At 38.0% G+C, this 27,007-nt stretch overlaps 2 protein-coding genes across 7 annotated transcripts in view; one reads left to right on the plus strand and one right to left on the minus strand.

Moving 5' to 3' along the window:
- The first annotated feature begins 56 nt into the window (after positions 1-56).
- On the plus strand, positions 57-25,538 carry TBCE (tubulin folding cofactor E). Of its 4 annotated transcripts, none has more exons than XM_033008760.2 (17): positions 57-130; positions 468-602; positions 2,457-2,541; positions 8,701-8,889; positions 9,965-10,053; positions 10,772-10,871; positions 13,837-13,939; positions 18,567-18,643; positions 18,906-19,001; positions 20,429-20,493; positions 20,584-20,648; positions 21,132-21,284; positions 21,926-22,079; positions 22,316-22,384; positions 23,444-23,503; positions 24,835-24,926; positions 25,188-25,538. In XM_033008760.2, exons 2-17 carry the CDS (start codon positions 503-505, stop codon positions 25,278-25,280), a joined length of 1,590 nt encoding a protein of 529 aa, XP_032864651.1. In that variant the 5' UTR covers positions 57-130; positions 468-502; the 3' UTR covers positions 25,281-25,538. The 4 variants fall into 4 exon arrangements, with proteins under 4 accessions (XP_032864651.1, XP_042651701.1, XP_032864656.1 ...); XM_042795767.1 differs by having other exon boundaries at positions 84-105; XM_033008765.2 differs by having other exon boundaries at positions 130-211.
- B3GALNT2 (beta-1,3-N-acetylgalactosaminyltransferase 2) overlaps positions 25,137-27,007 on the minus strand; it is a 30,099-nt gene continuing 28,228 nt past the window's right edge. For all 3 annotated transcript variants that reach the window (XM_042795770.1, XM_042795769.1, XM_042795768.1), the window contains one exon: positions 25,137-26,626. In XM_042795770.1, coding sequence (XP_042651704.1) covers positions 26,492-26,626 — 135 coding nt within the window. In that variant the 3' untranslated portion in view covers positions 25,137-26,491. The remainder of the gene's footprint in view (positions 26,627-27,007) is intronic.

Below are 27,007 nucleotides of genomic sequence, written 5' to 3' on the forward strand. Positions count from 1 at the left end.
TGAGGGGCTTGGGGCCAATGGGAGCGCGTCGGTAGGCCAGGCGAGGCGGGGTGACAACTGTCAGTCTGCGCAGGGCGGAAGACGGGTCCGGTAGTGCCCGGGGCTGTGGGTGTCGGCGGTTCGTCCCCAGGTGCGGGTGTGAGGAGGGTGGGCCCGGCCCGGGGAGTAGCTGCTCTCCGCCTGCGGCTGCTTCGCCCTCGGCCAACCGATGGTGCTTAACCCTAACGCCTTCCCGAGCCTCGCGCGGTAACGGTCCCTCGCGGGGCGGGGGCCGGCTGCCTGGACTCTCGCTGGCAGCGCTGTGGCGGGGCGGGCCCGCCGCCATCCCCGGGCGGTTTGCGCTCTGTGCCTTGAAAGCACAGGCCCCAGGGGCTGCTCCGTAACGGGGGTCGCTCCCGAGGAGGTAGAGGGGGGCTTATGGAAGCGGTGACCTGGGTGTGTTAAGGGCATTGCTTCTGTCTCTGCAGGTCTGTGAGAAGCTCGGGCTTCAGTTTTTCCCAGGATGGCTGCCTGGGTGCCTGCTGATGCGCTGGGTCGCAGAATCCTGTGTGGCACAGAACGTGCAACTGTACGCTATGTTGGCAGTGTTCCTCCTACAGCAGGTAAACATCGCAATAGTAAATAACCTTTACACTTAATGGTTGTTTTCAAAATTCTAATTATGTTCTTAATGAAAAAAAGTCAGAATGTGTCAATTTACAGATTGTGTTTTTTGATGTTGTTCTTGGGTAAATATGGCAACTTCTAATGTAGATAAGTTGTTGTGTTTTTAGAAGTCAGGAGTGTAAAAAGTACTTTTGGTGATCCTAGTGCCTTCCTTTTTCCATTAGTTTTCATGAACGGTGTTCCCTGATCTCTGTGTACTGGCACAGTGTGGGAAGGAGAGAGACAGGCAGCAGCAGCAGATCAACAGACTAGGCTCTCCTTTGATAATGTATTCAGATTCATGGGGACGAATAAGACTCAGCCCAGGTTGCTGAAAGATGTGGCCAGTTTGATTGTGAGAGCACTATATGCCACATTTGAAAAATTGTGGTGACAGGATGGGGAGATCGCTGAGAGTTGGAAGGAGAGTAGCCTTGCATAGAGCTCTAGAAGAGGCAAGGAGGATGACTGGGGAACTGTAGGCTCATCAACTTCAGTTCCTGGAGAGATCATGTAGTATATTCCCCTTGGAGTCTGTTTCCAAGCCTATGAAGGGTAAGATGGTAGCTGGGAGCACTTGATAGTTGTAAAGAAAAAGTTATGACTGGCATACTTAGCTTCTGTGGTGAGATGACTGGGAATGTGGACAAAGGGAGAACAGGGGATGTAATATTCCTTGTCTTTAGTAAGTCTTAACAGTGTCTGTATAAAGAATCTTATTTGGAAGCTGGAGCAATACAAGCCAGATGAATGGACTGTTAAGTGGGTTGAAAGTCCACAGGTCTGTCAAGTGGAAAAGAGGTAATCAATTACTTGGTACCTAGTAATGCACGAGTTCTACAGAAATAAATGCTGGGGTCTGTATTGCGTAACATATTCATCAGAGTCTCAGATAATGTACAGCATTCACCCTCAACTGGCTGATGTGACAAAAGGTAGAACTGCAATCCAGAGTAAGCTTTATGAACTTTAGGTTTGGCTCTAAGAGATTGAAAAAGGATACATTTCCACACGTAGTGTTGAATAAACCCATGTATCAGTACAGATGGAGAAACATTAGCAACCCACAAGGTCTGTGGTAAAGTACCTGGGAGTTAAGGTGGGGACTGCCATGAATATGAGCCAACAGTGAGCTCTTGTCACAGGCAAGATATGTGTTGTTCTGGATTACATTAGAATGATGAACATAGTCACCAAATCCAAGGAAGCTGTTACCTTCTCTGGGAGCAGAGGTTCTTCATAAGGTGGCCATTGGAGTGATGTATCTGATTTGGGACCATCCCAATTCAAGAGGGGTGGGGATAAACTCAAGAGGATGCAGCAGAGGGCTGCCAAGATAAAGGCATAGACCACGTACTTGTGTTGTGGGAAGAGGTTGAGGGATCTGGGCTTCCTTAGTGTGGTAAAGAGAAGATTAAGTGGCATCTGATAGCTGCAAGCAAGCAGTTTGTCAGGCAGTTACAAAGATGACAGAGCCAAATTCTTCTTACTAGTATTAGCTTATATAATAAGGCACAATGGCCACAAATATTGGCCATGTTCAAATTGGACAGCAGGAAAATCTTTTTTCTCTACAGAAGCAATGGAGCATTGGAATTGGCTGCCCGGATAAGTTGGAATCTTTCTCTCCTTGGAGATTTTCAAGATCTGGCTAAGTAAAGACTTACCTGCCTGATCTGGCTTAGTGCTGGTGATAACCTCCTGCTTTGAGAGAGAAGGTTAGGCTAGATGTGCTTCAGAGGTTTCTTACAACTATGATTTCTATGGCTGTTATGCCATGCATTGTAAAATGTATCTACCATATTTTTCAGGAGTTTGGCTTGGCGTGGAATGGGATGATCCTCAGAGAGGAAAGCATGATGGTACCTATGAAGGAACACAGTATTTTAAGTGCAGGTGAGTTGATTCACAGTGTTGGCATGTCATGTGACGAAATGGTCATGGGAAAATGCCCTTTTGCAACTTCTAGGGCAAACCCTCTTGTTATCAGTTGGCTGATATTAAAAAGATAATAAATCCGAATGCTTGACTAGCTCTGCCATAAAGGCAGTTGTGTTGTTATTAATCCAGTTGCAGGGATTAGAATATGGTAAATAATTAGAAAATACAAGTCATGTTTTCAGAGGTGTGTAATCAAATGTGACTTCTGGATGTTATTAATATTACCTTTAGTAGATTTAGACCTGCTTTAGTAAGGAACTCAGTGTGTCCTACTTATGATCTGTAGGTTAATTCTGTAGTGAAATATTGGTCCATATTAACTCTCTCAACGACAGTTTAGATTTGGCTTTAAGGTGACTTGCATGTATTTTGTTACGGGAAAATACCAAGTTCCTGATAATGATTTGTGTTATATTTGTATCACTGAGGGATTGTTAAGTATCTTCCCTTGCATTTAATACATGCAAAACACAGTATAGTTGTACTTGTTTAAAGTGTATATATATGTATTACATTTAAGTTTAAAGACTTGAGCACATAACATGTTTGAGATTGGGGAATACAGGACTCTAGAGTTGATGCTAATGGCAGCAAGCTGTTGTTTTCCATGTCAGAGGACACAGCAGAAGCTAAAAGTTTGTGAGTTAAAAGAATAACTGGATGAGTTCATAGAAGAGAGGTCATCAGTGGCTCTTAAATACTAAAGGCTGCTAGTTCAGTAAGTTCCTGAGCACTGCGGTGGTGAAGGATGATAGAATATTTTGTGGCTATATCATTAGAATACTTGCTCTGTTGTCATATTTTCCCAACCATTTTCTATTGGTAGCTTTTGGAGAAAGGATGTGACATTACATGGATATTTGTTTTGATGACTGGATCACAGCCAGTCTTACCTTAATGGGATGAAATGGAGAGATTTTTAGGTCTTTTTCCACCTCTTAATTTCCAAGGTTGGTAATAACTCTAAAAGGGCAGGTTGATTACCATTTGTTTCTGACTGTTCAAGTGCTTGTTCAAGTGAAATGAATAGAATATAAATCAAATCATGTGACAGCACTGAGAATTAATAGAAGGCTTTTGAAAATATGAAAGAAGGTGACAGACCAAGAAAATAAAAGTTGTCTGTAGTCTTGCTTTTGGATGTGTTTTTGCTTTGGTTTGTTGGAAAATGTTAGAAGACTTTTCTCTGAAATTAATTCCTCATGTTAATTATCTTGAGAAAGTTAGAGCCATTGAGGAGAAGGTAAGCAAATGATCTTTTTTTTTTTTCCAACTGGCATGGAAACGAAAGTCCTAAGAGTAGCTGTATTAAGTCAGTTTCAAGATTTGTCTTGCTTAGTTTCCTGCCTCTGACACTGGCTAATAGCAGATGACTGGAGAGGTGTGAAAGAACAAGAAAAGTACACAGTGACAATTTTCCAGAGTCTCACTAGCTTTGACTAGTCATGGTTCAAAGGTTTTTTTCATAGCTAGAGGTGGTATATTTGTACATGCACTTTGTTGTGCTCCCAATGGATGATTCAGAGAGAAAATTCATTATGAGAATTTCCTCCGAAAGAATAATTAAAGGCATATAGTAACAGTGCATGTGTTTTCAGCTTGTGAAAATTGTGATAATTTCAATTTTCGTGAGTAGATGAGTCTTGTCACTTTCTCCTGTCTGAATATAGGAGTATGATATGGAAGGGACTTGGAACTGTTGCTGTAAAATGACACATAGAAGGGAAAAAAAAAAAAAAAAAGAGATATTAAAATTATGATTTCTATATTGTGGGTAAAGTAGGTCTAGTCTTGTATCTGCCAGAACGTCTTCTGGAGACAAATGGAGCTCCCTGAGGTAGCAAAGGAGGCTGCTGTATTTGTATTGAGCAGTTCAGGGCTTGTTAAAGAATATACTTAATTGTCAGTTCAGATCAAAGTTGTTCTCGAGCCAGCAAGTAGAGCCATTTGGTCTTGGACTGAAACAGCAGAAGAATTTATCTGTTAAATAATTCAAAATTAAAAAGTAGCTCTTTTTAAATCCTTTCTGGGAATACTATTTTTACCTGTAGCCAAACAGGCAAAGCAGGAAAGGGGTAGATTACGTTCAGTAGTGCAAATCAGATTTGACTTTCACAGCAAGCCAGAGAAATGGAGGGGAGTATAGTAAAGCTTGTTTCTGTAATGTTTTCAGCCTGGAAAAAATTTGATTGCTTCTCAGATCTTTGTGGCCTTTTTCCCCCCTCTTTGTGTTAAGTTTTCTTCTAGTGGGAACTTTGACTTTTGAATATTTGTGTAGTCCTGGAATGCCAAGTTATCCTGGCAAAGGCATTGCATGTTTTCAGTTTTTCCTTCTTCATTGAGGTTTATAAGCTGTGTATGGACATGTTTTCAAATTTACAGACAGCAGTTGTGACCAATCAGGTGTTACTGTTTGCATGAAATTTATGTTCCTGCCCAAAAGAAGATCTGTTTATATTAAATTAGACTCTTATCTCCTTCAAAAATGACAGTTTCACCTTCAGGAATGTCTACTTAGAGCACAAACAAACTCTTCAAATACAGGAAGATGTCAGTATCATTTTAGTGTCTATGAAGAAAAAACAATTGCTGTTTAGCAAGGGGAGAATGCATTCCCAAGATTACTTTTAGTTTCAGAAGGTCTCAGTTAGGAAGTTTTGATTGTTTCATGGTGTGTCATTGTACCCATCAGAGACTTCTGCTCTCTGCCATCAATAGAACAGTACTGAAACAAAACTTTTGTCCCTAACCACTATTCAAACCTGCCCTGTGCACCACTAGAACCTTAAGATGGCACCTGGAACTGCCGATGTCTGTCTGTCTTTCCTTGTTTTGTGAAAGCTCAGACTCAGCTTTCATGTCTGTTTGGCTAAGGTAAACTTGCAAGAACTGAAAGTACTTGCTCATGTTTGCAAAGCTTCTGCCATGCAGTCAGGAATTTGATACACCACAGCAGATTAGTCTTAGGTGTCACTTCCAAGCACTGTTTGATGCCAAGGCTGCCACAGACTGTTCTAAAACTTGAAGGGTTTTCTTCACTGCAGTGTGTAGATTCTTCTAAAAGAAGTCTGATCTCTTGAGCACCTTCCCCTAAAAGGAAGAGAACTGTTCAGAGCCTATCTAGAAAAGATGTTCAACTAGCTGTATTTTTATGACATCTTATGAGCTTTGTAGTATGTGTGGCCTGGTCGTTATGATAATTGCCTTCAGATAACCATTGCAAACAGCTGGTGCTGGGCAAAGAAGCTCTTCGGTCTGCCTTTACAATCTAGGCTGATAAAGCTGAGATCTCTCTCTTTGGCTCAGAAGCTTGCTTCTGCAGTCAGGCAGCTCAAGTGTGTAACTGTTGGCAGAATACAGTTTATGTACTACTGCGTTATTCTTCAGGTGCTAAGAAGCGTATGTGTGTGACATTTCTCTAGCATATGAAGCGCTGTCATGTACCTATAATGATGAGCAATGCCACCACTTTGTTTTAAATCAGCAAAGAAGAATGATGCCTCATTTCATCTTTATTCAGGGAAATGGTTAACCAGTGGAAGCCGACAGTTAATCTAAATTTTAATAAATATCTTTCAAGGGCCCTGGGCATGCTAGCAGGTGGGCTGTATTGCTTCAGGCTACTGAATTGTGAATAGGAAGTGTCCTACAAGCTGACTTCTGAGATTGGAGTCAATCTCTCTATTTTAAAAGTCAGTAAGAAGTGTCTGTATTAACCAGAGCCAGCTGGTTGCCAGAGCCCCATTTGGGCATATTCCAGATTTTCTGCTTAAAGAAATTGGGACATATCTTCTACCACTTCATTTCTACACAGTGTATTGTCCTGGCTGCAGGACATTTTACACACATGGGAGTAAAATCCCTGATATCAGACATCTGAATGGTCAGTTTGTCAGGTTGATCAGTAGTCAACAGGTTCTTCCACCTCATGATATGCGTGTTGGATGACTCTTTTTGGACTAGGATCTATCTGTTTAGTTCTCAGTTATGGAGACTGATTGCTAAGTGTGTGCTCTTTCATGAGTCCAGGTGCTGTACATTCGTTGTCTGATATGTACATATGGCTTGTACAGTTCATTCCCTAGTGTAAAAGTTAACACAGGCAGTGTATTTTAGGGAAAATAAGTTACAGCTGAGTGACCCCTCTCCTTGAACACACAATCATTTTGCCTGAAAATAGGTTCCTATTGCAGGCTCCTTTTCTGCCCTTTTATGTGACAGTTCTTGAAAAAGTAGATCACGTGAATAGAGTGGGACTGAAGAAGAAGCTTAGGCCTATGGAATTGAAATGACTATACATTAGGTAAGATAGTATGCGTGGTGCTTGGAAGTGATAGGAACAGGAGAGAGAAACTATTATCTTGCTACGATCAAAACAAAAAATAGAAGGGTCTTGAGAGAGAAATGCACCGTACTTTTCCTGTAGCTTCAGATGATAAGGGGCAAGGTAGCTAATTTCCTTTGCAGTTTTCCTAGGGATAGAACTGGCTCCTGCAAAGACAATGAGGAAGGAGATGCCAATAGAAATGGTGACCTGAGTGGACAGAAATGGGCTTAGGAATGGGTATGGTGATGGAGAGACCCAAAGACGTTGGCTACACCGGGGATCAGTGGCTTGACAGGAGGAGTGCAGATATGAGGGTCTAGATGAGCTCTGGTGAGAAGTCTAGGGAAAGCCAAGGAAGAAAAATAACAGAACTGTTGAGTGCAGAGGGATGGTGATGACAAAGTGGGGAGAATCAAGGTGATAGGAAAAAGGATAGGAGATACCAGAATAAGCATACAGCAGGACCTAGGATGAATTACATATGGACAAGGTAGACCAGAATACAAGTTTTCTTTCCAGAGCCCCAAGTAGAATCCTGCACTAGACTGAAAAAAAAACTAGACTGAAAATATTTTTCAAGTAAACACTATCTAGTTTCTATGCAGATCCTTCTTAAGAATACTTAAGTAAGTATTAGAAATGTTAATGAATTAAACTGGCACAGGCAATTTCCAGTACTGATTTTTTAATAAAAATGTGAATATATGGTTCCCAAGCTATTCCATCTACTTGAAATAGATCCATAGGATTCAGGGTCTCTACTGTTTTTCTGAGTGAATTTTGAGCTCTGTAGTGTTGGTGGTTTATATTATGGTTTGCTAATTAGCCACTTGATGTTTACATGCTGTTTTGAAATGAGGAGTTTTATTTACATAAGTGATTTCTTCCTCCTGGGTACTTTCCAACCAAAGTCTGTACTCTTCTCAGCTGGAAGGCAGACAGGTAATCATAACTACTGATTTTCTTCCTGCTGTTTTCTGGCTGATCCTCCGTCTGCTCTGTGATACCATTCTCACAACTTGACTCTGCCAGTTCTTTCTAGATACTCTCTTCTTGCTAACTTTGATAGAAATTGCCATGCGATAGTTTTTTCACTGCTCAAAAAAAACTAAGAAACTTCATAAGACTGTGTAGAATATACATTAGCTGGATAATTCTGTTGAATATTCAGTTTCAAAACTGTTACTGAGTTAGTATCAGAATCTTTAAAATTTGAGTTTGTGTAAGAGTTCCCAGTGGTACAGTTTGAGTCTCATGTCATTTGTGTGGATGGAAGGACAAGGCTGCATTCTCTTAGTATTACAAGTGAATTATTCAAGTCAAATATAATGCGGCAATGACTATTCTGAGTATTCCCGTGGGCCTTAGGCTGTGGTAAGACTTCAGACACATTTGTTGTACGATTTAGGTAATTGTGTGTCTATCCATAGGTAGAAACCTAATTTGCTAGAAAAACTGGATTCATAATAGGGGTGGAAACAACAGAGCAGTTATTTCTACTAATGGCAGTGGCATTGTAATTTTGATGTGTAAGTACATTTGGACATGTGATGCTTCAGTTCTCGTGGCGTCTCACAATGTGAGCTTGTTGGATCAAATACCATCAAAGATACTTTGCAAGTCTCACCTGGTCTCACTTAGTGGGAACAGTAATGTTTAAAACTAGCCTGTAGAATTGACTGCTTTCGTTCCCAGTATTTTAAAAAAGTAATAATTAGTACTTTTGAGACTAGTCATTCTTATAATAACTTTTAATATTTCACATTTTCCTGGCTGCTCTGCTCTAGGCATCCTAAAGGAGGATCGTTTATCCGGCCAAACAAGGCAAATTTTGGAGTAGATTTTCTTACTGCAGTAAAGGATCGGTATCAATTGAATGATGAGCAAGATGTTCGACATGGGACAGAGAATACATTGGTATTTGGAAAGAAGACTGTGGAATTTGTTGGCATGGATTCTGTTGCAGAACAACAAAGGCAAGTGTAATATAGGAAAATCGAAGATATGCTCTTAGCAACTGATTAGTCAAGTAATAGTTCAACTGCAAGGAAGGAAGCTGCCTGACTTGTGTCTTATACTGTAATGTCTCTAACAGTAAGCCAAACTGCATTATGGTGGAAGAGACAAGAAATCTTTTTATTGTAGCTTCATAATTTGCCTCTTTTACAGATAGGAACTGGGATTATGTCATGTTTGAGCGCTCACAACCCTCATTTGATTTCACAGAGTAGGAGGTGATGATATTTGGGGAGGAATGAGTGAGATAAATTATCGTGATATTGGCAGTCATACACATTCATGGTCCTTTTTAAATAAATGCATTTTAATATCTTCGTAATATTGTACAGTATTATTTCATCTTTGTTTACTCATACCAGTAATGACTTTAACTAAGAGAGGGAAGCCAAAAGGTCACTGTACTGCAAGTGAAAAAGTCTTTCAGTGAGTTCTGGTCATGTTCATTTATCTGGAAGGGTAAGAAAGGAAGTGACTTGATGTGTTATGGGTTGCAGTTTTAATAACCTCCAGCAGTAGAGAGGTATCAGTTCAGTAGGTGGCAGTGTCCTGAGCTGATATTCCACTACTATTCTCCCTTTGTTTCCCAGAACATACTAAGCATTTGAAAATACTCCTTTTTTGTCTTTTTGGTAAATGATACTAAAAATGTCCAAATAACTTAGAACCTCTTGGAAAACATATTACAAGAGACTGTTTAACTTGGAACCTCTAATTAAATTTGAATTTGCATAGCTACGTTTTGTCTGGTTTTTGCTTTTCTTTAGTTGGATGAGGGTCAGTTGGGGTTTTTTGGGAGGTGGGGGTTGTGGTTCAACCAGACCTATTTTGTAGTAGCAATGTAAAGGCAAAAAATAAAGATGTGTCTTGTTTTCAAGTAAGAAAAACACCGCAATGTAGCAATCTGCACATTGCTAATTTTAAAGGAGACGATATATATAAAAAGGATATTATTTAGTTGTAATAACCAGGTATTTATGTAACATACCTATTTCTGTTTGAAGATTACTTAACAGAATGCTTTTTCTCATTTAGCCAACTGAACCAACTGGTAGATATCTCTGTGCGTGAGTGTGCAGTGAGCCATGCTGGTCAGAAAGAAGAAATCAGCAGAACGTGTGCTAGTATCCTTTTTTGCTATATTGCATGATACCACAAATAAAGTACATATTTTAGCATTGCAAGTGTTCACTTCAATGAATGATACTTGTATCCTTTTACTAATAAAAAAAAAAATAAATGCTTAAAATTGCAGTTTATGTTTAGAAGATTAATGCAGTGTTTACAGAGTTGAAAAGTAGATGTCTACAATTTTAGAGAGGGAATGCCAATTGGGAATAAAAATAGAAATGTTGCCATAGGTTGCTACTGTGACTGCAATTTCAGAAGGCTCCAGCAATGTTTTGGTTTTTGTTTTTTTTTTTTTTTTAATTTAACTCTAGAATAAATAACCCCATAAAAATACCAGTGATACATTCTATTGGAACCAGAGGTGTCCAATATATAATAAATAATGTATTCAATATACTGCATGTTGTAGCAATGTTATAGAAATACAAAGCAGATACTACTTGCTCGTTTGCAAGGACTGGTAAAAGTTCCTGTCAATACAGAAATTAATCCATTTTAGGATTTGTAAAGCTAAGCTCGTTTATAAAACTATAAGCCATTTCCATACTACAAATAAAAATAATTTGCTGTAATTGAGCAGTAGTATCTCTTAGCCCAAACAAGTGTAATCTGTTTCTGTTTATTTGATTCAAAACCAAACCCTTCTTTTAATTTCTGAAGAAGAAACTTCAGATTTGAGATAAGTTGCTTTTTCTTAATGTGAAATTTCAGATATCAGGCATATAAATCTATCAAAAAATCTGATATCATCGTGGGAGACAGTAACAGCTATTGCTTCTCAAATTCAAAATCTGGAAACACTTAATATCAGGTATAAATATTAATGTTTCTGTTCCTTTGGGGTAGGGACAAAAAAGAGGCTCTTTTAGATATAGGGTCAGCTTTCTAAAGGCAACTGGATGCCTCAATACTCATTTTAATGTGAGCTAAGTTTTTTAATACTTTTTTTTTAAATCTTGTCCTTAAGTAACTCAGATGTACTGTATTTTTCAGACATTCCTTTCCAAGGAAAGACTAAAACCCTAGGAATTTAGAAGCCATGTAAAACTAAATTCTGGAGAAGTGCTTGGGACAGATGGATGTTGACTGTAGTTTTGTAAAATGAGAGAAATTGGTTGTCTGAAAAATAAAGTACATATTTCATTAAGCCATTAAACATTTACAGGAATATAGGCATTTGTCAATGTATTCTACATAAGATCTCATCATTTTTATGCAAATTGGCTTATTGGCTAGGGCAACTGGGTTATAACGCATTACAGTTTTTTACAGGGTGCTGTAGGCTCTTTCAGGCAGTTAGACTGCAGTTAAAAAAAATCACTCAGAGTACATTTATAGAAATGAGGAAGCAGAGAGTACAGAAACTTTGGTTTACAGCATTTCTGGACACCAAAAAGAATTAATTCTCTTGATTTTTAAAGCTTAGCTAGCCCCAAGGTAGAACTGATTTAACAGGTGTATGTGTCCACATTGCGTGTGTTCAGTGAGTCTGGTTTGCAGCGGGGAGATGAGCTTCACAGCAGACATAGCCAGATTTGCTGTGTGCATGTGCAGCAGGTCACACTCTCTGGATACGTGTGCGTGGGGTTTGCCTGGCACTGGCGGGGCGTGGGGATGCTGCTGGCAGGGGGACCCCTCAGAAGAAGCCAAGACCTTGAGTTGGCACTGCTGCAGGAGTTTGCAGCCTGCCAGTGAAAGCACTAGTAACACATCCTTATCACTTAAAAATCTTGCTTAGCATTTTTTACTTGGGTTTAGCAGTAGCTATCTGTTTGCCTTCTGTGTTTGCAAACTTGTTTGGGGTTTTTTTCATGAACTTAGAGGTTTTTTTCTACATCGAAAAACTGTAAAGTAAATGTATTTTCTTTTAAAGTCATTCCAAGTGTCTTAAGACTTTATCTCTGGTTTTTATTGTTGTTTATATATTGTGACTGCCCAGGCAAATCTTTATTTAGGAGCCCACTTTTGTTTAAGAATGATGCTTTACCAACAGCATCTTAACACCAAACTAAAATCTCCATAATGCTTTAACCAAACCTTAAGTATCCCAAGACCCAGTCTACTCCTGTCCTGAAACTATGCTGATAAGAGCTGTGGATCATGGTGACAGACCTAGGGGAAAAGCTCTTGTACAGTGATGACATTGGAGAAGGAGGGAGGATGTTTTTAAATAAAGCTGCAATTCAGTTGAAACAAGAAAGAATTCACAAAATAATTTCAGAATAAAGATCATTTCTAGTACACACCTATACACTGTAGCTGGCACATGCCAGAATAACTTTCTGGTGTGAACTGACACAATGGATTAAAATCTCTAAGTAGGTAGCAGCCTAAACCACTAATGTTGAGAAGCTAATTGTATAGCTGCAACTTGAGAAAGTTTGTTTTGTCGTCAAGGTTAACACCTTGACGGCTGACTCTCCAGTCGGAGTTGTTCATCTGTTTTGTAGGTCGTGCTAGTCATTGAAGGACAGCAGCAGGGCAATAGAACTGAAGGCAGAAACCCAAAATATGAGTTGGTTTGGGGGTTTTTTTGTTGTTTTTTTTTGAGAGTTGTGGAGATCTGTGTTAAGATTAGCAGCTTCCAAAGCCTTCATTGTACAGTATACACAATGTAGCTATAACAGTTGAAAGTGGTGCAAGCTAAATTGAAATAAATACCAATTTAATTTAATAAAAGTGACCTCAGTTTTTGTATTTGTTCTTATAGTTAATGTGACAAAAATGTATTTTTTACATAGTCGTAGGTGTTCCATTTTCTTTAATACTTAGCACAGAACATCTATTTACAACCTGGGTGCAATTTGTAAATCTAACTTTGCCTAGAGTGTATGTTGCTAAGATTTATTATTACCAGCATGCGTGAGAATACAGATAATTTATTTTAATTCATCTAGAATAATTTCTTCAGTTTTTCACTGCTGAGAAGTGTAGTCTAGACCAATAGATTTTCAGAAGTTATTTGTGATAAAATTGAAAAGCAAAATAGGATTGATGTTGGAATCTGGTACATATGGCTGCAAACTGAAATATTCCTAATTTGGTTTTTATTGTTTTGACCTTCTGTTTACTTTAAAAAAGAAAGACATTATTAGCAGGTAAGTCTGTTACTGAATTCTTTTATGAAGGGATGTTAGAAGAAGAGTAAAAGTGATTAGCCGTCTACCAGTTCTTTAAGAGATTGTGTAAATGGGGAAATGTAACCCCTAAGTATGTAAGTAAATATACTGAGAGATTTTTATCATAATATGCAGGTAGATCAGACCTTAGGAAAGAAGCAAAAACTTGTGTTTGGGGGTGAGTAATGAAAGCTAATTTGAAGACTACAGATTTGAGAATCTTTTAACTATTTTATAGTGGTATTTTGCTGTTGAGAGTGGATTTTACATCCTTTTGTTTTACTGGGGTCTGGATTGTCATGTAGGCTCTTTATTTGCAATCGACACTAAGGAGGTTAAGACCAAAATCTGACCTTGTTTCATTCAGTAATAATGAAAATCATTCTTTTCATGTTCAAAACTTAGGGGAGGAAAAGGGGAGGAGGAGACCATAGATTAATAAATACCCAGTCATGAAGTAGGAAAGTAAATTAGGAAAGTGTACTTCTGAATATAACTGAAAGGATATTTTATAATATTTTAAAATGTGTGACACCTTGGAAGTGACTTTTTAAATTTTTCTGTGTAAACTGTTTTTGTCTTTAATATGTAATTCTAAATTAGTGACTTAAATAAATGCAATTATTCATAATGCTAATAATTATTGGTTTTACACAGTGAAAACAAAATGAAATTTCCATCTGCATCAACTTCTGTATCCAGTGTATTTTCAAAATTGAGGATTCTGGCACTTAATCAAACTGAGATAACATGGTCAGAGGTAATAACCTTTTCCGGTTTTGTTTTTATTTATATTGTTAGGTTTTTGAGGAAAGGGAAGCACAATAAACATTTATGCATTATATTATTCTACTGAAATGTAATCATCCTTGGGAAAGGTACTGTGGTGTAACTGTATTAGTGACGCAGTAACTAACACAATTCCTCCATAGTGTAGGAAGTTATACTGACACAGACTCTAATAAGAAACATTTAACTTCATCTACACTTGTAAATTACCAAGTCAAGATAAAGCAGCTAGAGTATAGGATAACTTCATGTCCCAAAGGTTAGTGTGAATGAAAACTTTTTGTTTCCTTGTTGTTAGTAAAGGCTTATCTGTATTTTTACACATGTAATAGAACAAAAGCAAATTAAAAGAACGTATGTCATTATGACACAAAGTACTTGTTCTGGCATCTCTTTGCACCAGCAGGACATTGGCTTAGTATCTTTGTACACACAGACTACTCTTGGAATACCTGATGCCTGGTTATATGCAACACAGGTACAGCACAGAGTAAACAGAGCTCTCACTTGTTTCAGGGACTGAAGCATGCAAACATTTACTCTCTCCTAATACGATGTTTTATTAAGGGTGAAGTCCTGTTGTCAAATATGTTAGCAGCAGGCCTTTTTTCAGAGATGGAGTTTATGAAGCACATCTCAGTAGTGCTGTGTTACATAGTGGCTTGTAAATTCCAGCCCATTATTTGGATTTCTCAGGGGCAGATTTTGGATGTACTGCCTTGTGAAATTACCTGAATTTTCAGCTTTTTGCTGCCAGCCAATATCCAGTAATAGACCACTTGTCAAAACTGAGGTTTGAGTTAAGTAGAAAGAAACTTATTCACTGCAAGCAGGGCTAGAGGGGGCTCATTGCTGTAATTTTGTTTCGTGTCCGTCCAGTGTGTTCTTATACCCTCAGTGGGGTTTATGCTAGGACAGTTGATAATCCTTCCCTAACAGCAGCAGTGTGAATGGTGAAGTGAATGGAAGAATTAAATGGCTACAAACATTTTAAACGTCATCTAGTGCTCACCAGAGGAAATCTGTGTGTTGTGGTGTTTAAAATGTTGGCAGCAGCTCTGCTCCATACCAAGATGGCAGGAAGGCTGGTTGGAACCATTGCTTCAAGCAGATGAGAGCTCTCAAGGGGTAACCCCCAGGTTAGTCAGAGCAGTGTCAAATTATATAGCTTTTGCATTTGTTTTTGAAACTCTGCTCTAGCTGACAGTTCATCATAGGCGGTAAAGGCATCTGTGGTTCAGAAATACTTTTTTATAAAATTGAAATTTGTTTGATTCATTCCCTCATAAGAGGTGAAACATAAGTATGTGCTTAAAAATGATATTCCAGGGCAGCCAAACAAAAGGAAAAAAATAAAGGGACCTACCTGACAATAATATTCTGTGAACAAATCACTTGAAAATGTTACTGATTAAGCCATATGGGGAGTTACTTTGAAAAGTCAACTTTTCAAATAATATAATCCAGGCAAAAGAGAAACACAGTGATTGTCAATGGGAATATAAGCAAAGTCTGAAAATCCTAGAAATGTTTCGATTAAAATTAAAGCAATTTAATGGTGAACAGCATTTAAAAATAACTTATTACCATGTGTAAGAATATATGGCACGGGGATAGTTTTAAAAAAAAGAGAAGACTTGTGGGGTGTTTTTTATTTGTTCCTCTGTTTTGAAATATTTTTCACAGTAAAGGGACATACTTAATTACTGCAGTAATGCATAACTCCACATTTACATGCACTGAGCATCAATTTTCCAAAATGTTCTTTCATTAGTATATTATATGTATATTTCTAAATACATCTGAGATTTCTATTAATATATCAGTGAAATAGCTTATTACTGGATGCTTGTCAATTACTTGTTCAAAATATAACATATAACCTTCAAGGGGGAAAGATGTCCTGTGAAATATCTTAGAAACTACTGACTTAGTAATTTAATTAATGCATTTGAGAGTAATCGATTCATATATATGGCTCCAAAACCATTTTTTCTTATTCAGCATTTAGATCATAATGCTATAGTTGTCATTCTGTTTGCAAACTAAAATCTTATATTTCAAAAATAATCTACTATTATGCAGGCTAAAAGAGAGATCTGGGTTAGGACAGAGGTGCAGATCATGTTCCTGACACCGACAAGTAGCGCGTAGTTGGGAAAAATTATAGGCAAAGGGCAAGCATATAGTAAGAGCTTCTTAAAAGCAGTCCAGAAATCTGGGGCTTCCTGAGCTAGAGACTGTATGTCTGCATTTAATGAATATTTGTGGATTATTTCTTTCATGATTTATCTAACAGTATTAAGAACCCATTTGAAAATTTTGACATTCAATTTAATTGTGTGCCGTATGAAGAAATACCCTTCATGGGTTTTGATCTTGCTGCCTGATAATTTTATTTAATAATGCCCAACATTTTATATACAAGTAACTGAGAACAGCTATTTTCTGTTTCATAGCTTTGATGATTCTTATTAAGCTTCTTTGTGCCTTTGCCATTTACATTACTTGCTTCCTGGGATAGAGAGACTGAAACTATAGGAACATCGTGGACTTACACGGTGACAATTGTTTCTTGTCTTTATTTCTTTTGCAGTAGGTCTTGAATTTCTATTTTTCTTTTTTGATCAGCAGAGGTTATTCCACTGGCTATCTGTCCCAACCTTCCTACCAGCTAGCCACAACCAGCCCCCAATCTTTCCTGAGTATTTATTTGGTGTTAGATCTATGATCTTTTGTTTCTGTATGGAAGCTGTTTTAAGCTTGCATACAGATAATTCCTTAATTTGAGTTTCTGAGAATTGTGACGTGACTGTCATTTGGTTTTGGCAATTTTTTAGTCATTTGGTCGCTCTGTTGAACAGTCTTCTGATACTTCAGTTTTGTGCAGCTTTTCTGTTCCTTCCCTCACAACACAGGGTGTTTGTGGGGGGATCCCCAAAGGCTCTCTGGAGTGGATATGCACCTAATTTCTCTTGACTCTTCAGGCTTCTTTTCATGCTTCCTCATCACTAATAACTAGACTATTTTGGTCTGCCTTGTTGACATAGAGAAATGCCATCCAAATTACAGAGTTAAAATACTGGTGTTTCCTGCTCTTGCTCTGGAGCAGGGGAAGTTGTTATATCTGAGTTTATATGTTTACATGTGTTGTAGATACGGCAGCAGGATGGTGTTTCATATTTTTGGGGTGTGAAGCAGTTCAGCCCCAAATCATATTCCACCACTTGGAGATGTCAGTGTTAATATTTTATATTGTATATATATAATGAGACAGATTTATATATATCCAATTTTATAACTTCATACAGCTGTAACAGAATGAAGAACAGTTAATGAAAGAAGGCTTTTTGTTGTCTAGAATAGTGGACATTTATAGGAGAATCAGTTAGCTGTAGACATAACAAATCAAATGTGATTGTCCAGATCTCTGAACTCCACTGCTTTGTAACCTTAGTAGCCTCCTGTAAAAGCAGGTGATTATGCTTTCATGTAAAAGCAAGTGATTATGCTTCAGGTGATTATGCTGTGCATGTGTATGTCTGTGCTCTTGCATCTCAAAAACTTTGAATCTGCTAGTCAATTACAAACACATTTTGAAAAGAGGTGGGGGCTTCAAAATAATTTATTACCTGCAAGTTCCAAGAAAATAATAATGTAGATGGAAGAGAGAGCCCCTATAAGTTTCCTAACCAAGGAAGGAGTGTCAGAATGAGCTCACACTTCATTTGACTGAAGAATACGCACAAGAACCTCAGGAAAAAAAAAAAAATGCAACTTAGAGGCACAAATCTGTAGAAAACCGGTCAGTTCCAGTGGTTATGGGACTCCATTTGCTTAAACTGCAAAATGTTTGGCACTGTCACAATGGTGTACAAAACTAGGGTTTATGCCAGCAATTTCCATTGCTTTGTAGGAAGTGTTTCTGTTTAAAAGTTGTGTTATTTGCTGTAGATGTCTGCAAAAAATAAATCTTTATAAAGTAAAATAATAATTTTTATGTAATTTCAGGACATAAGATTGAAAACGTATCTTTGTTCAATTTGTAGCCTTTTGAACTAATTTGTTTTCTTTAGAGTACTTGAAAACTTCAGGATATGCACTGACTTAGCACAGTTCTTGGCTTTTAGTGGTTTTGTGTGCTGGCACAGCCCCATGGCAGCGAAGTCTTCAAGCTCTGATAAATTAAGACATTTTAAAAGTCTGTGAGCCCTGATAAGATGTGCAGAAGTTCCAGAACCATTAGCAGTCAAGTATACACTGCCGTTTCCTCACCTCATCATAGGGAAAACCCGATCACCACAACCCTGTTGAATAAAATGAACTCCTCAGTTTCCAGGTCAGACAGCCTGAGGGAGGGCAGCTACCAGCCTCCAGCCTGGAAGCGTAAGTCAGTCCTGTGACTGTGCAGAGCCCCTTTGATGCCATCTGTGCTGGTAGATCCATATACAGGAAAGAGCCAGCAATCTGTTTCTCTGTTTTGGAGTGGGGAGTTAGGGCTTGTTCTGAACATTGTTCAGAGGAAATCCGCATAAAGTATAATTTCTGGAATAATTTTTCCCAACTTCTGTTATATTAAATGAAGTTTTTCCTCTTAGGTTCTTCTTTGTGCTCCAGGATGGCCAGTACTTGAAGAATTGTATCTTACTTCTAATAATATTGCAGTTTTGGAAAGGTAGGATGAGTAACACAAGTCAGTCAGTCGTTTGTGACCGATGTACTGCAAAGCAGATAAAGTTACATTACTGTAAAATTTACATCACCATGACGTACATAATTATAAAATAAATGATGCAAACTTCAGGTGATGTACTTCAAAACATTTATAAATGTACACGATTATTTGCAAGCAGTTATATACGTCGAAAACTAGTGTTTTCATTTACAAATAACTTTAAATGTTCTGCATTTGTGTTTGTGTTTTTCCAATGTGGCAGGCCTGATAACGTCCTGCAGACCCTGAAGTTGCTTGACCTTTCGGACAACCAGTTACTGGATGGAAATCAGCTGCATCTAATAGCACATCTCCCCAGGTAGCTGTTAAACAGATTTGCTAGAAATTCTTTGTCCTGGATATTCATCTCCATCGTTGTTGTTGACTGAAATATGATAGTATTGATGTTGCCAGGAAGATTTATGGAATCTTGAAATAGAGGCATTTTGCCCTCTGGAGGAGAGTAACCGAATTACTTAATTGAGCTATTTTAATATTATCTTATTTTTGTTGTATCGTAAGACATTTTGAAGCTGCATGTCATTAGATTTTCATTATATACTTATGAAATGAAAGTGATTTATCACATTCCTGAATTATTTGTATATTATTATGCACAGGGTTTTACCCAGGATGACAGGACTGTAGTGTTTGTGTGGAGTGGCAGAGCAAAGGAGCTATGGAATTTGTTCCTTGGAAACACTTTTCTGACCGTGACAATGTAATGCTGGTTCAGCAGCAGCTGCACAGCTATCTCAGGGTTGTTTGAGCCTGCAGAAAGCCACTGGGCAGTCTGGAAGGTGTCGCTCCCAAGGCCAACGCACTACAGATCACTGGTGATGGATGTTGGCCATGAGAACGTTACACCCATGGTGCCTACTTATCTGTCCCTTGTAAAAAAGGCAAAACAAAGAGAGGTCGAAGGGAGGTGAACAGCTGCAGTGATAATTCTTCCATGTCTGTTATCTGCTTTTGATTATTAACTATGAGGAAGTTTACTGTTGTTACTCTACTGGTAGAAGTGTGTGGCATGTCCTCTGAACTGGCACTCCCTTTTAGATGTTTCAGACCTTTTTTGGGGTAGCTTAAAGACTTTGAAAGGCACATGCTTCAAAATTTATTATTAAAAAAAAAAAACAAAAACAAAAAAACAAACAGTATAATTATACTGCACGGGGTAAATGCATTTCCACTTTCTCAAAAGAAGGGCTGTGGTAATACCCTTTACACAGATTCTTCTGGTTTACTGTACTCTCAAGAGCAGTAACTTTGTGGTAGTTACAGGCTGGAGTTATGATTCCTTGCTTTGGGGTTACTGTCCAGGGAAAGAAGATGTGGGTTCCTTAAGCACTTCAATGACAGTGACTGGGAAATTGTGGGACTAATATGATAGTTTGGTTAATTTGTGGAATGAGTGTTTTACACTGTACACCAAAATAGCAACCATGATTTTACATAGCCACAAGCTATTTAAAAAAATGATTTGGGAAATCACACCATTTAAATCCAGGAGCCATTTTGAAAGCTTGAAATTAGTGTGTTTATTCTCTGAAAAATTTATTCCTGGAACACTGCTGAAGTCTGGGTACTGTCTGTGAAGCTGCTGTTCATTTGTATGTGATTATGCATTATGTCAAATGTTTATTAGATCTTTGGTTTAAAAAAAAAAAATAAATTGATGTAGTATTTCTTCACAAAAAACTTCCCATGCCATGTACAGTAATCATTGTATCTATCAAATTTCAGATTAGAACAGCTCATACTTAGAAACACTGGACTATATTCTATACACTTTCCTGATGCTGGATTTGGTACGTAAAAGTAGTAATTTATTTATAGCTTTATAATTCTGTTTATTTTAAGTTTTCACTGTTGTCTTGTAAATTTACTCTTTTTCCTAGGATACAAGACTAAAATGTTTCCTTCACTAAAACGCCTTGCAATAAATGACAATAAAATATCACAGGTAGGTTAGATTGTAATAGTTTCACATTTTGTAAATACATGTATCTTGTTTAAGAGTAACTTGCAATTTGCTTTTCAAAAATTTCTTTGATTGATGTGTAAGATCCTGAGGTAACTACTGAACACTTTGATCAACACAGAGGCATACTTTCAAAATTTAAAAAGATTTCTTAACAGCTCAGTTAAACACGTTTGTGGTAGCTGGTCATATCCCTCTGCTACCTTATAATTACTCTTGCAGAATTCTAATGTTCTAAAATGCTGAGTAATTTCTTGGGGTTTTTCTTTGTTTTTTTTTTTACTTAATTAAATGCAGTACAGTTTTTTCCCTAGCTAGATAAACAGGGTGACAGTTCTTGATTCCGCTGACTAAAAGAATCATTTCGGTTATGGTCATTGTACAGGAAACTCAGTGTTACTGTGTATTGTTCTGAAATTAAGTATGTTTTATGTTTCCTCAAAAGACTCTTCCCTTCCATTTCAGTGGTCATCTATCAATGAGCTTGATAAACTGCCAAGTTTGAGGTCACTGCAGTGTCACAATAACCCGTTCATGGACACGGAGAAGAACCCAGAGACCCTGAGGCAGCTAATTATTGCCAAGATAAGTCAATTGGAGGTTTTAAACAAATCTGAGGTATGTGATATTTCATCAAACTGCATGAGTCTGGGGAAAAACGTTGAATCAGTGCCTGAGGAATTGTTTATAGTTTCTCTCACGGTTACTGTTTGTTTGGGTGCAGAAGTGCAGTGCTGACGGTTCCACTACCTAGTCCATGGGGCACTCAGCAGGGCTACGAGATCCAGCCCTGTTTGTGAATGCTGCTAACTCAGCTGGGACTAGTACAAGGTGGAAGAATGAGGGTTTTTTTTTTTCAAGTGCCCAAGTAGTGTTGAAGTTGCAGGACTGTTAACAAAAAACCATACTCTGGCCGGAAAAAAAAAAAAGCAGCGTAGTTAAATTTGTTTCAGTGATTTAACACGAGCATTTGCCTTCTGTAATAGGAAACGAGCATTATCTAAACCAAATCAAACTTCCAGCAAATCTTTATCATAAGAGAGCAGAAGCAGCATCTGTTCCATAGCTACAAAAACCATCTTTGCTTAGATATTAATTTATGGATCAGTCAGTACATGGAGGTAGGGGTTGTGAGATTCTTGGTAGCATTAAAGCATCCTGAACACCTAAATAAGAGCAAGGAGTCAGTGTCATTAATTAGATTTTATTCTCTGGAAAGTTGCATAATTATATTACCTGACATTCCTGTGTCAGTACAGATCCTTCCTGCTGAAAGAAAAGGAGCAGAGCTTGATTATCGCAAAATATTTGGAAATGACTGGTTAGCAGCTGGTGGAAATTGGAACCTGGAGGAAAACAAACCAAGCGAAGAATTTCTCACTGCCCATCCCAGATACCCATCGCTTTGTCTTAGTGAGTACGAGTACAGTAAAATTAGCATTTCCTAAAGCCTCTAGCAGTTGATCAAGGCTCACGGCTGCAGCACTAGGCCTTGCAGGAGCCTATCGCTTCGTGTGCTCAGTCCCCAAGCTGCTGAGGGAACTGAGGCAGCAGCCTCACACCTGATCCAGCACCACTATGGCCTTAGGGTTGCTGTTGGGTTTTAGACTTCAAAGGGTTCATGTCTGCATGCACTTTTCTTCACACAGAATATGGTGCACCTGAAGAAGGAGAGCTGAAGGGACAACAGCCTTTGACTCTGAAAAACCAGCTTCTGAGTAAGAGGCGTGAAATGGTCAAAATCACTCCTTCTGCATTTAAGATATCTTACAAGCTTAGTGTTTCCTGGGTGTATATGGAGAACAAAAGGTTCAAAAGCCTTTGAGACATCAGTTCCAGCTTGTAATTCTGCTTCTCTGAACTGTGTGTATTGATGAGTTTAACTATCTAGATAACCTGTTTCTGTGTACTTTCTCATTTCCCCCTCAACCCAAGCCAAATGATTTTCTTAATTAAAAATTAATGGGGAATGGAGGTAATCAATACTCTATTCTGACAGGGTGAATGGCTCCTCTACAGAACACAGTTGAGATTTTAACCTTAGGAGCTGCACTGTTTTCTGATAATTTTTTTTTTTTTTATAGCTGCTTAACTTTAGGACAGTCAAGAAATAGGGGCAGCATTGGTATTTGGGGCTGTCTACATCTTTAAACTAGGTTACATCCCAGGACTTACAAATTCATTGACCTTTGTTGCCCAGTTGATAGAAGTGAACCTTTTTTACACAGTGGACAAAATAATATTGTAAAATATTGCATTCTAATGCATTTAGTTGGAAAATAGAACAAGGAATCTAGTTGGCTAGATATAACAGAAACCTTTTTTAAGAATGGATCTTTTAATCTCTGTAAAAGAATTAGGCTAATAACTTCCTTAAAACATGCTTGTACGGTGCTATTGAGATAGAGGGTCAAAAACCTGCTTTTAACTGAATGAACAGTTTCTATTCTACTCCAGTTTTTTTTAGAAAGCTAACTAGAAATTACCTAGAAGTACTTAAATATTACTTTTGACCAAAAAAAAATGTGAAGTACTAAGGAGTCTCTTTTAAAATATTTTCCCTAATTTACCAGAGATTAGTAAAAACTTGAGTATTTTCGTAAAATCAATCTTTATTTTCCAGAGCATGACTGAATGCTATCTTTGCTACTCAGATACAGGCTACATCCTCATTTGTTTAGATCGGGCTGAGCTAGGGGAAACAATTTGTAATAAAAATGGACTGCCAGAACAGGGCTTAATGTTCTTTCACTAATGCCTCGCTGTTCTTCCTTAAGGTTTGACAATTAAATGTCCAGAGAAACCTGAACAGAAGCCAGTAGAGAAAAAGCTACCAGGTAAGAAGCCTTGGCTTGTGTTTAAGTAATTGAGGTGTAGCTCCTTTCCAAATATCTGTATTAAAGAATGGCAGCAGCCACTGGCTTTGTCAGCTCCTGAAGATTTTCCCCTGAAGACACTGTCATAGAAAGAAATTGCAAAGGTAGAAATTGTTTGAAAAAGTAATTATTTTTTTGACCTTCTTACTTACGTTCAGTCCACCTTGAAGATTGAAAGTTGAGGCTTGTCTTACGACCTCTGCTGCTGGTTCATGATTTATGTATTTGAGGCAATCAGAGGCTAAGTGATACAAAATCTAATGGATGTGTTAACCAAAAAACAAGACCATGAAGTCATAAGAGCCAACTACAGTATCTAATCTAGTCTCTAATACATTAAGTTAGACATCTAATTCTGACCTGTATCAAATTGTCTTGAAGTTTTAGTGCCTGTAGTGAAACTAGAACAAATGGACTTTGTCCCAAATCAAACTGGTGTTTTGAAAAGATGTGTCAGAATGGAGTCTGAGAGAAAATACTTACTCAAGCTTTATTCTAAAATAAAAATCACATTTATTATCACAAGTTGCATAAAATCAGATAGATACAGCTTTTACAAAAATGTTTGATAGAAAAATATTTGTTTAAGTACAATGTGTGGTATTACAGGAATAACTCACTATTGCTGTGCCTTTAGATAAAGCTTCAAAAGAAGTGAAAATTCAACCAAAATATTGAGTATATCTATTGCAAACACAGGTATCACCTCTGGAACAAACTACGCTTGCTCATTCAAGATCCATTACAAAAAAATACCCCTTCATGTAACTGACTTCCTAATGTAAACCACTCTACAACCCTGCTGGCAATTTGTTTCAGACTAATTAATGTAAATACCATTTCTAAGAATGGCACTAGTTCCACAGTGACATTCATTTATTTGTGCAGGGAAAGCCAATTCCTGGTAATGAAAACTTAAAGGAACAGTTGCCAGATGCAAGTAGTCAGAACCTGACTGGTCTGTGTCCCAAAGGTCACTTAGTTTAGCATGTAAATACAAACTCAAAAAAGGTAAATTATGAAGCCATAACACTTGAATTTGGTATATGGGATCAAAGAGCTTAAGCCATAACAGCATATCCTGTCCTATCCACCAGAGATTAAGCCATTTTCAGTTTGATATTAGCAGTTATGGTTTCAGGTATGAGAGACATTTATTGCAGTGTTAGAACTGAAGCAGCAATACAGCCTTTCACTGTTGCTGTAAGCAAGCACAGCTGAAACACTAGTACTTTGCTACAGCTCAGTGGTAGCAGCATTTTTCTAACAACTTCTTTCTTTCCCCTTGACAGAGTCTATGACTATTCAGAGGGTCAAAGGATTGCTGTATCGCCTACTTAAAATTCCTGGTTCAGAACTGAAACTGTCCTATGAAAGTTCTAAAGTGAGTTAAAAATGGGTGATTCAGTAATAAAATACTGCATGCTGCTAAAGGTCAATAGCATCTTCTAAACTACTACCTAATCGAATTGATTTCACTTACAGAGGGCAGTCTTTGTGCTGTAATTTAGGACCTAATTTCATTCCTGTACTATGACAGATCCTCCCTGACTGCACGTGCCTGCCCTGTATTTGGTTTACAGGAACAGATTTCAGTTTTAAGTCTGATCAGGATTTTTTTTTTTTTTTTTCTTTGTTATTCCAGCTGGAAGGAAAAGAAGTTGAACTAGACAATGACTTAAAGCCTTTGCAGTTTTACTCAATAGAAAATGGAGACTGTGTGTTAGTACGGTGGTGAGGAGGGACTCGGGATAGACTGAAGGAAAAGCCAACACTGGGCCTGCAGAGGGTATGGACGGCCTGTGCCTGAGCACGGACGGGAGAACGCGAGTTTCACACGTGGCACCAGAGGGCTATGCAATAACACTTTCAGCTCCTAAACTTTATCAGTCTCCATGAAGCATGTGCTTTTGGCTGAACTGTCTTACTTGAGAGATACCAAACAGTGCTTAAATGCTTCAGTTAAATAAAACTCAAGGTAATGCTTTTGCCAAGATTTTATACTACCTTCCCACTGCAGGGGTGAGAATTGGTTTTACTGAACTGATTACATGATTCAGTTGTAAACTCTTTGCTTATTATAGGACAAAATTAGTGCTGCACTGAAAGAGGCTACTTCTTTTTTGTCATTTTCACCTACTTCCAAAGACCTTAAAGCAAACAAAAGTAAAACAGCAGTAACTGTAGAAGTATCTACACAGCCTTAGACTATTTAAGGTCAATATCTGACAGACCTTTATTCTACCCTACAGTGTTAACATACCACAGTATAAATAAGTTTTCAGCATACTGCAAGGCATTACTAGTTATTTTGCATTCTTCAGCATGCTGTTCCTCAATCTTATTTTACTTTCACTTGTGTACCCTCAGATTCATATCTAATTGAGCTATCGGAAATCCCTCCTAATCAGGCCAAGTTTGCAGTACTTCCAAGATTTGGTATAAGCAAACTTTGATAATATTTATCATCTAAAATGACAACGATACAAACAAACTCAACAAAAATCCTAACCCCAGCTGTCCCCAGCCCCTCAGACAGCACAGAACCTGCCACAGCAAGACATCCCAGATGCCCTGGTGCTGAGCACAGCTCGCCAGTGGATCCTGGTACAGCTCTATACTGAGTTAACTCAGTACTGCTTTAATTTACAAAAGACAGGCTAGTTGGCATTCTTATGTGCATTTATTAATTACAAGTAGGTCTTTGACTTTATATAAAAAGGAAATTTATCTTAAACATTTTGGTTTTTGTCAGATCAACACCTATACTATAGAAAATTAATAGTATCAGTCCACTTATTATCAAAAGGGATGTGCAAATATTGTTATACTTTAGTTGAAACCCAACACTAAAAGATACCTTAATATTCCTTACTGTTCCAAGAATGAATCCAAATGTACACTTTTCCATGACTGTTATACACCACCCTGTTTTCCAAGGCAAGTCCATCATCTTTCCTCACATCTACAAGGATCTCCACACAGTTCCTTTAATCTCCAGAGCTCTCTCAGTTCCTGTGGAGAATACTGGGGGGAAGACAACATGCCACTCTCACATGTCTTCTCACACAACCAGAGACTATCCTGTTAGAGAGAGAACCATTGCAAAAGTTTTTCATTACAAAGAATTTACTACTTGGCAATCTTTACTTCCAACAATCAGGTTTTCATTGTTTCTAGCAACAAGCTTTGCACACAGAGGTCACCAACTAGAGGTGTATGTCCCTCTGATCTGCTAGAACTAGTCAGAGAACTTGGGAGATGGGGGCTGCTGGAGGGGTGTTGGTTTGCGAGAGGTTTGTGATTTTGCTTTTAAATACATCTTAACAAGATTTTTCCTGGAATTTAATCCAATGCCTGTTTCAATTTTCTTTTTTTGAAGAAAAAACATTTCCCCTATTTTATGCTACTTGGAGGAGCAGGCATGTTCTCTTTCTATAAGATCAGAGAATTTCTTCAGACTTA

The sequence above is a fragment of the Tyto alba genome, unplaced genomic scaffold (genome assembly GCF_018691265.1).
Source record: "Tyto alba isolate M040663 unplaced genomic scaffold, T.alba_DEE_v4.0 Super-Scaffold_22, whole genome shotgun sequence".
Lineage (NCBI taxonomy): Eukaryota > Metazoa > Chordata > Aves > Strigiformes > Tytonidae > Tyto > Tyto alba.

Excerpts from the sequence above, each read along its gene's own strand:
- TBCE (XM_033008760.2), top strand. The coding sequence starts at position 503 with ATGGCTGCCTGGGTGCCTGCTGATGCGCTGGGTCGCAGAATCCTGTGT. Across the intron at positions 18,644-18,905 it reads AATATTGCAGTTTTGGAAAG|GCCTGATAACGTCCTGCAGA; the intron begins GTAGGATGAGTA and ends CCAATGTGGCAG. Across the intron at positions 22,080-22,315 it reads ATACCCATCGCTTTGTCTTA|AATATGGTGCACCTGAAGAA; the intron begins GTGAGTACGAGT and ends TTCTTCACACAG.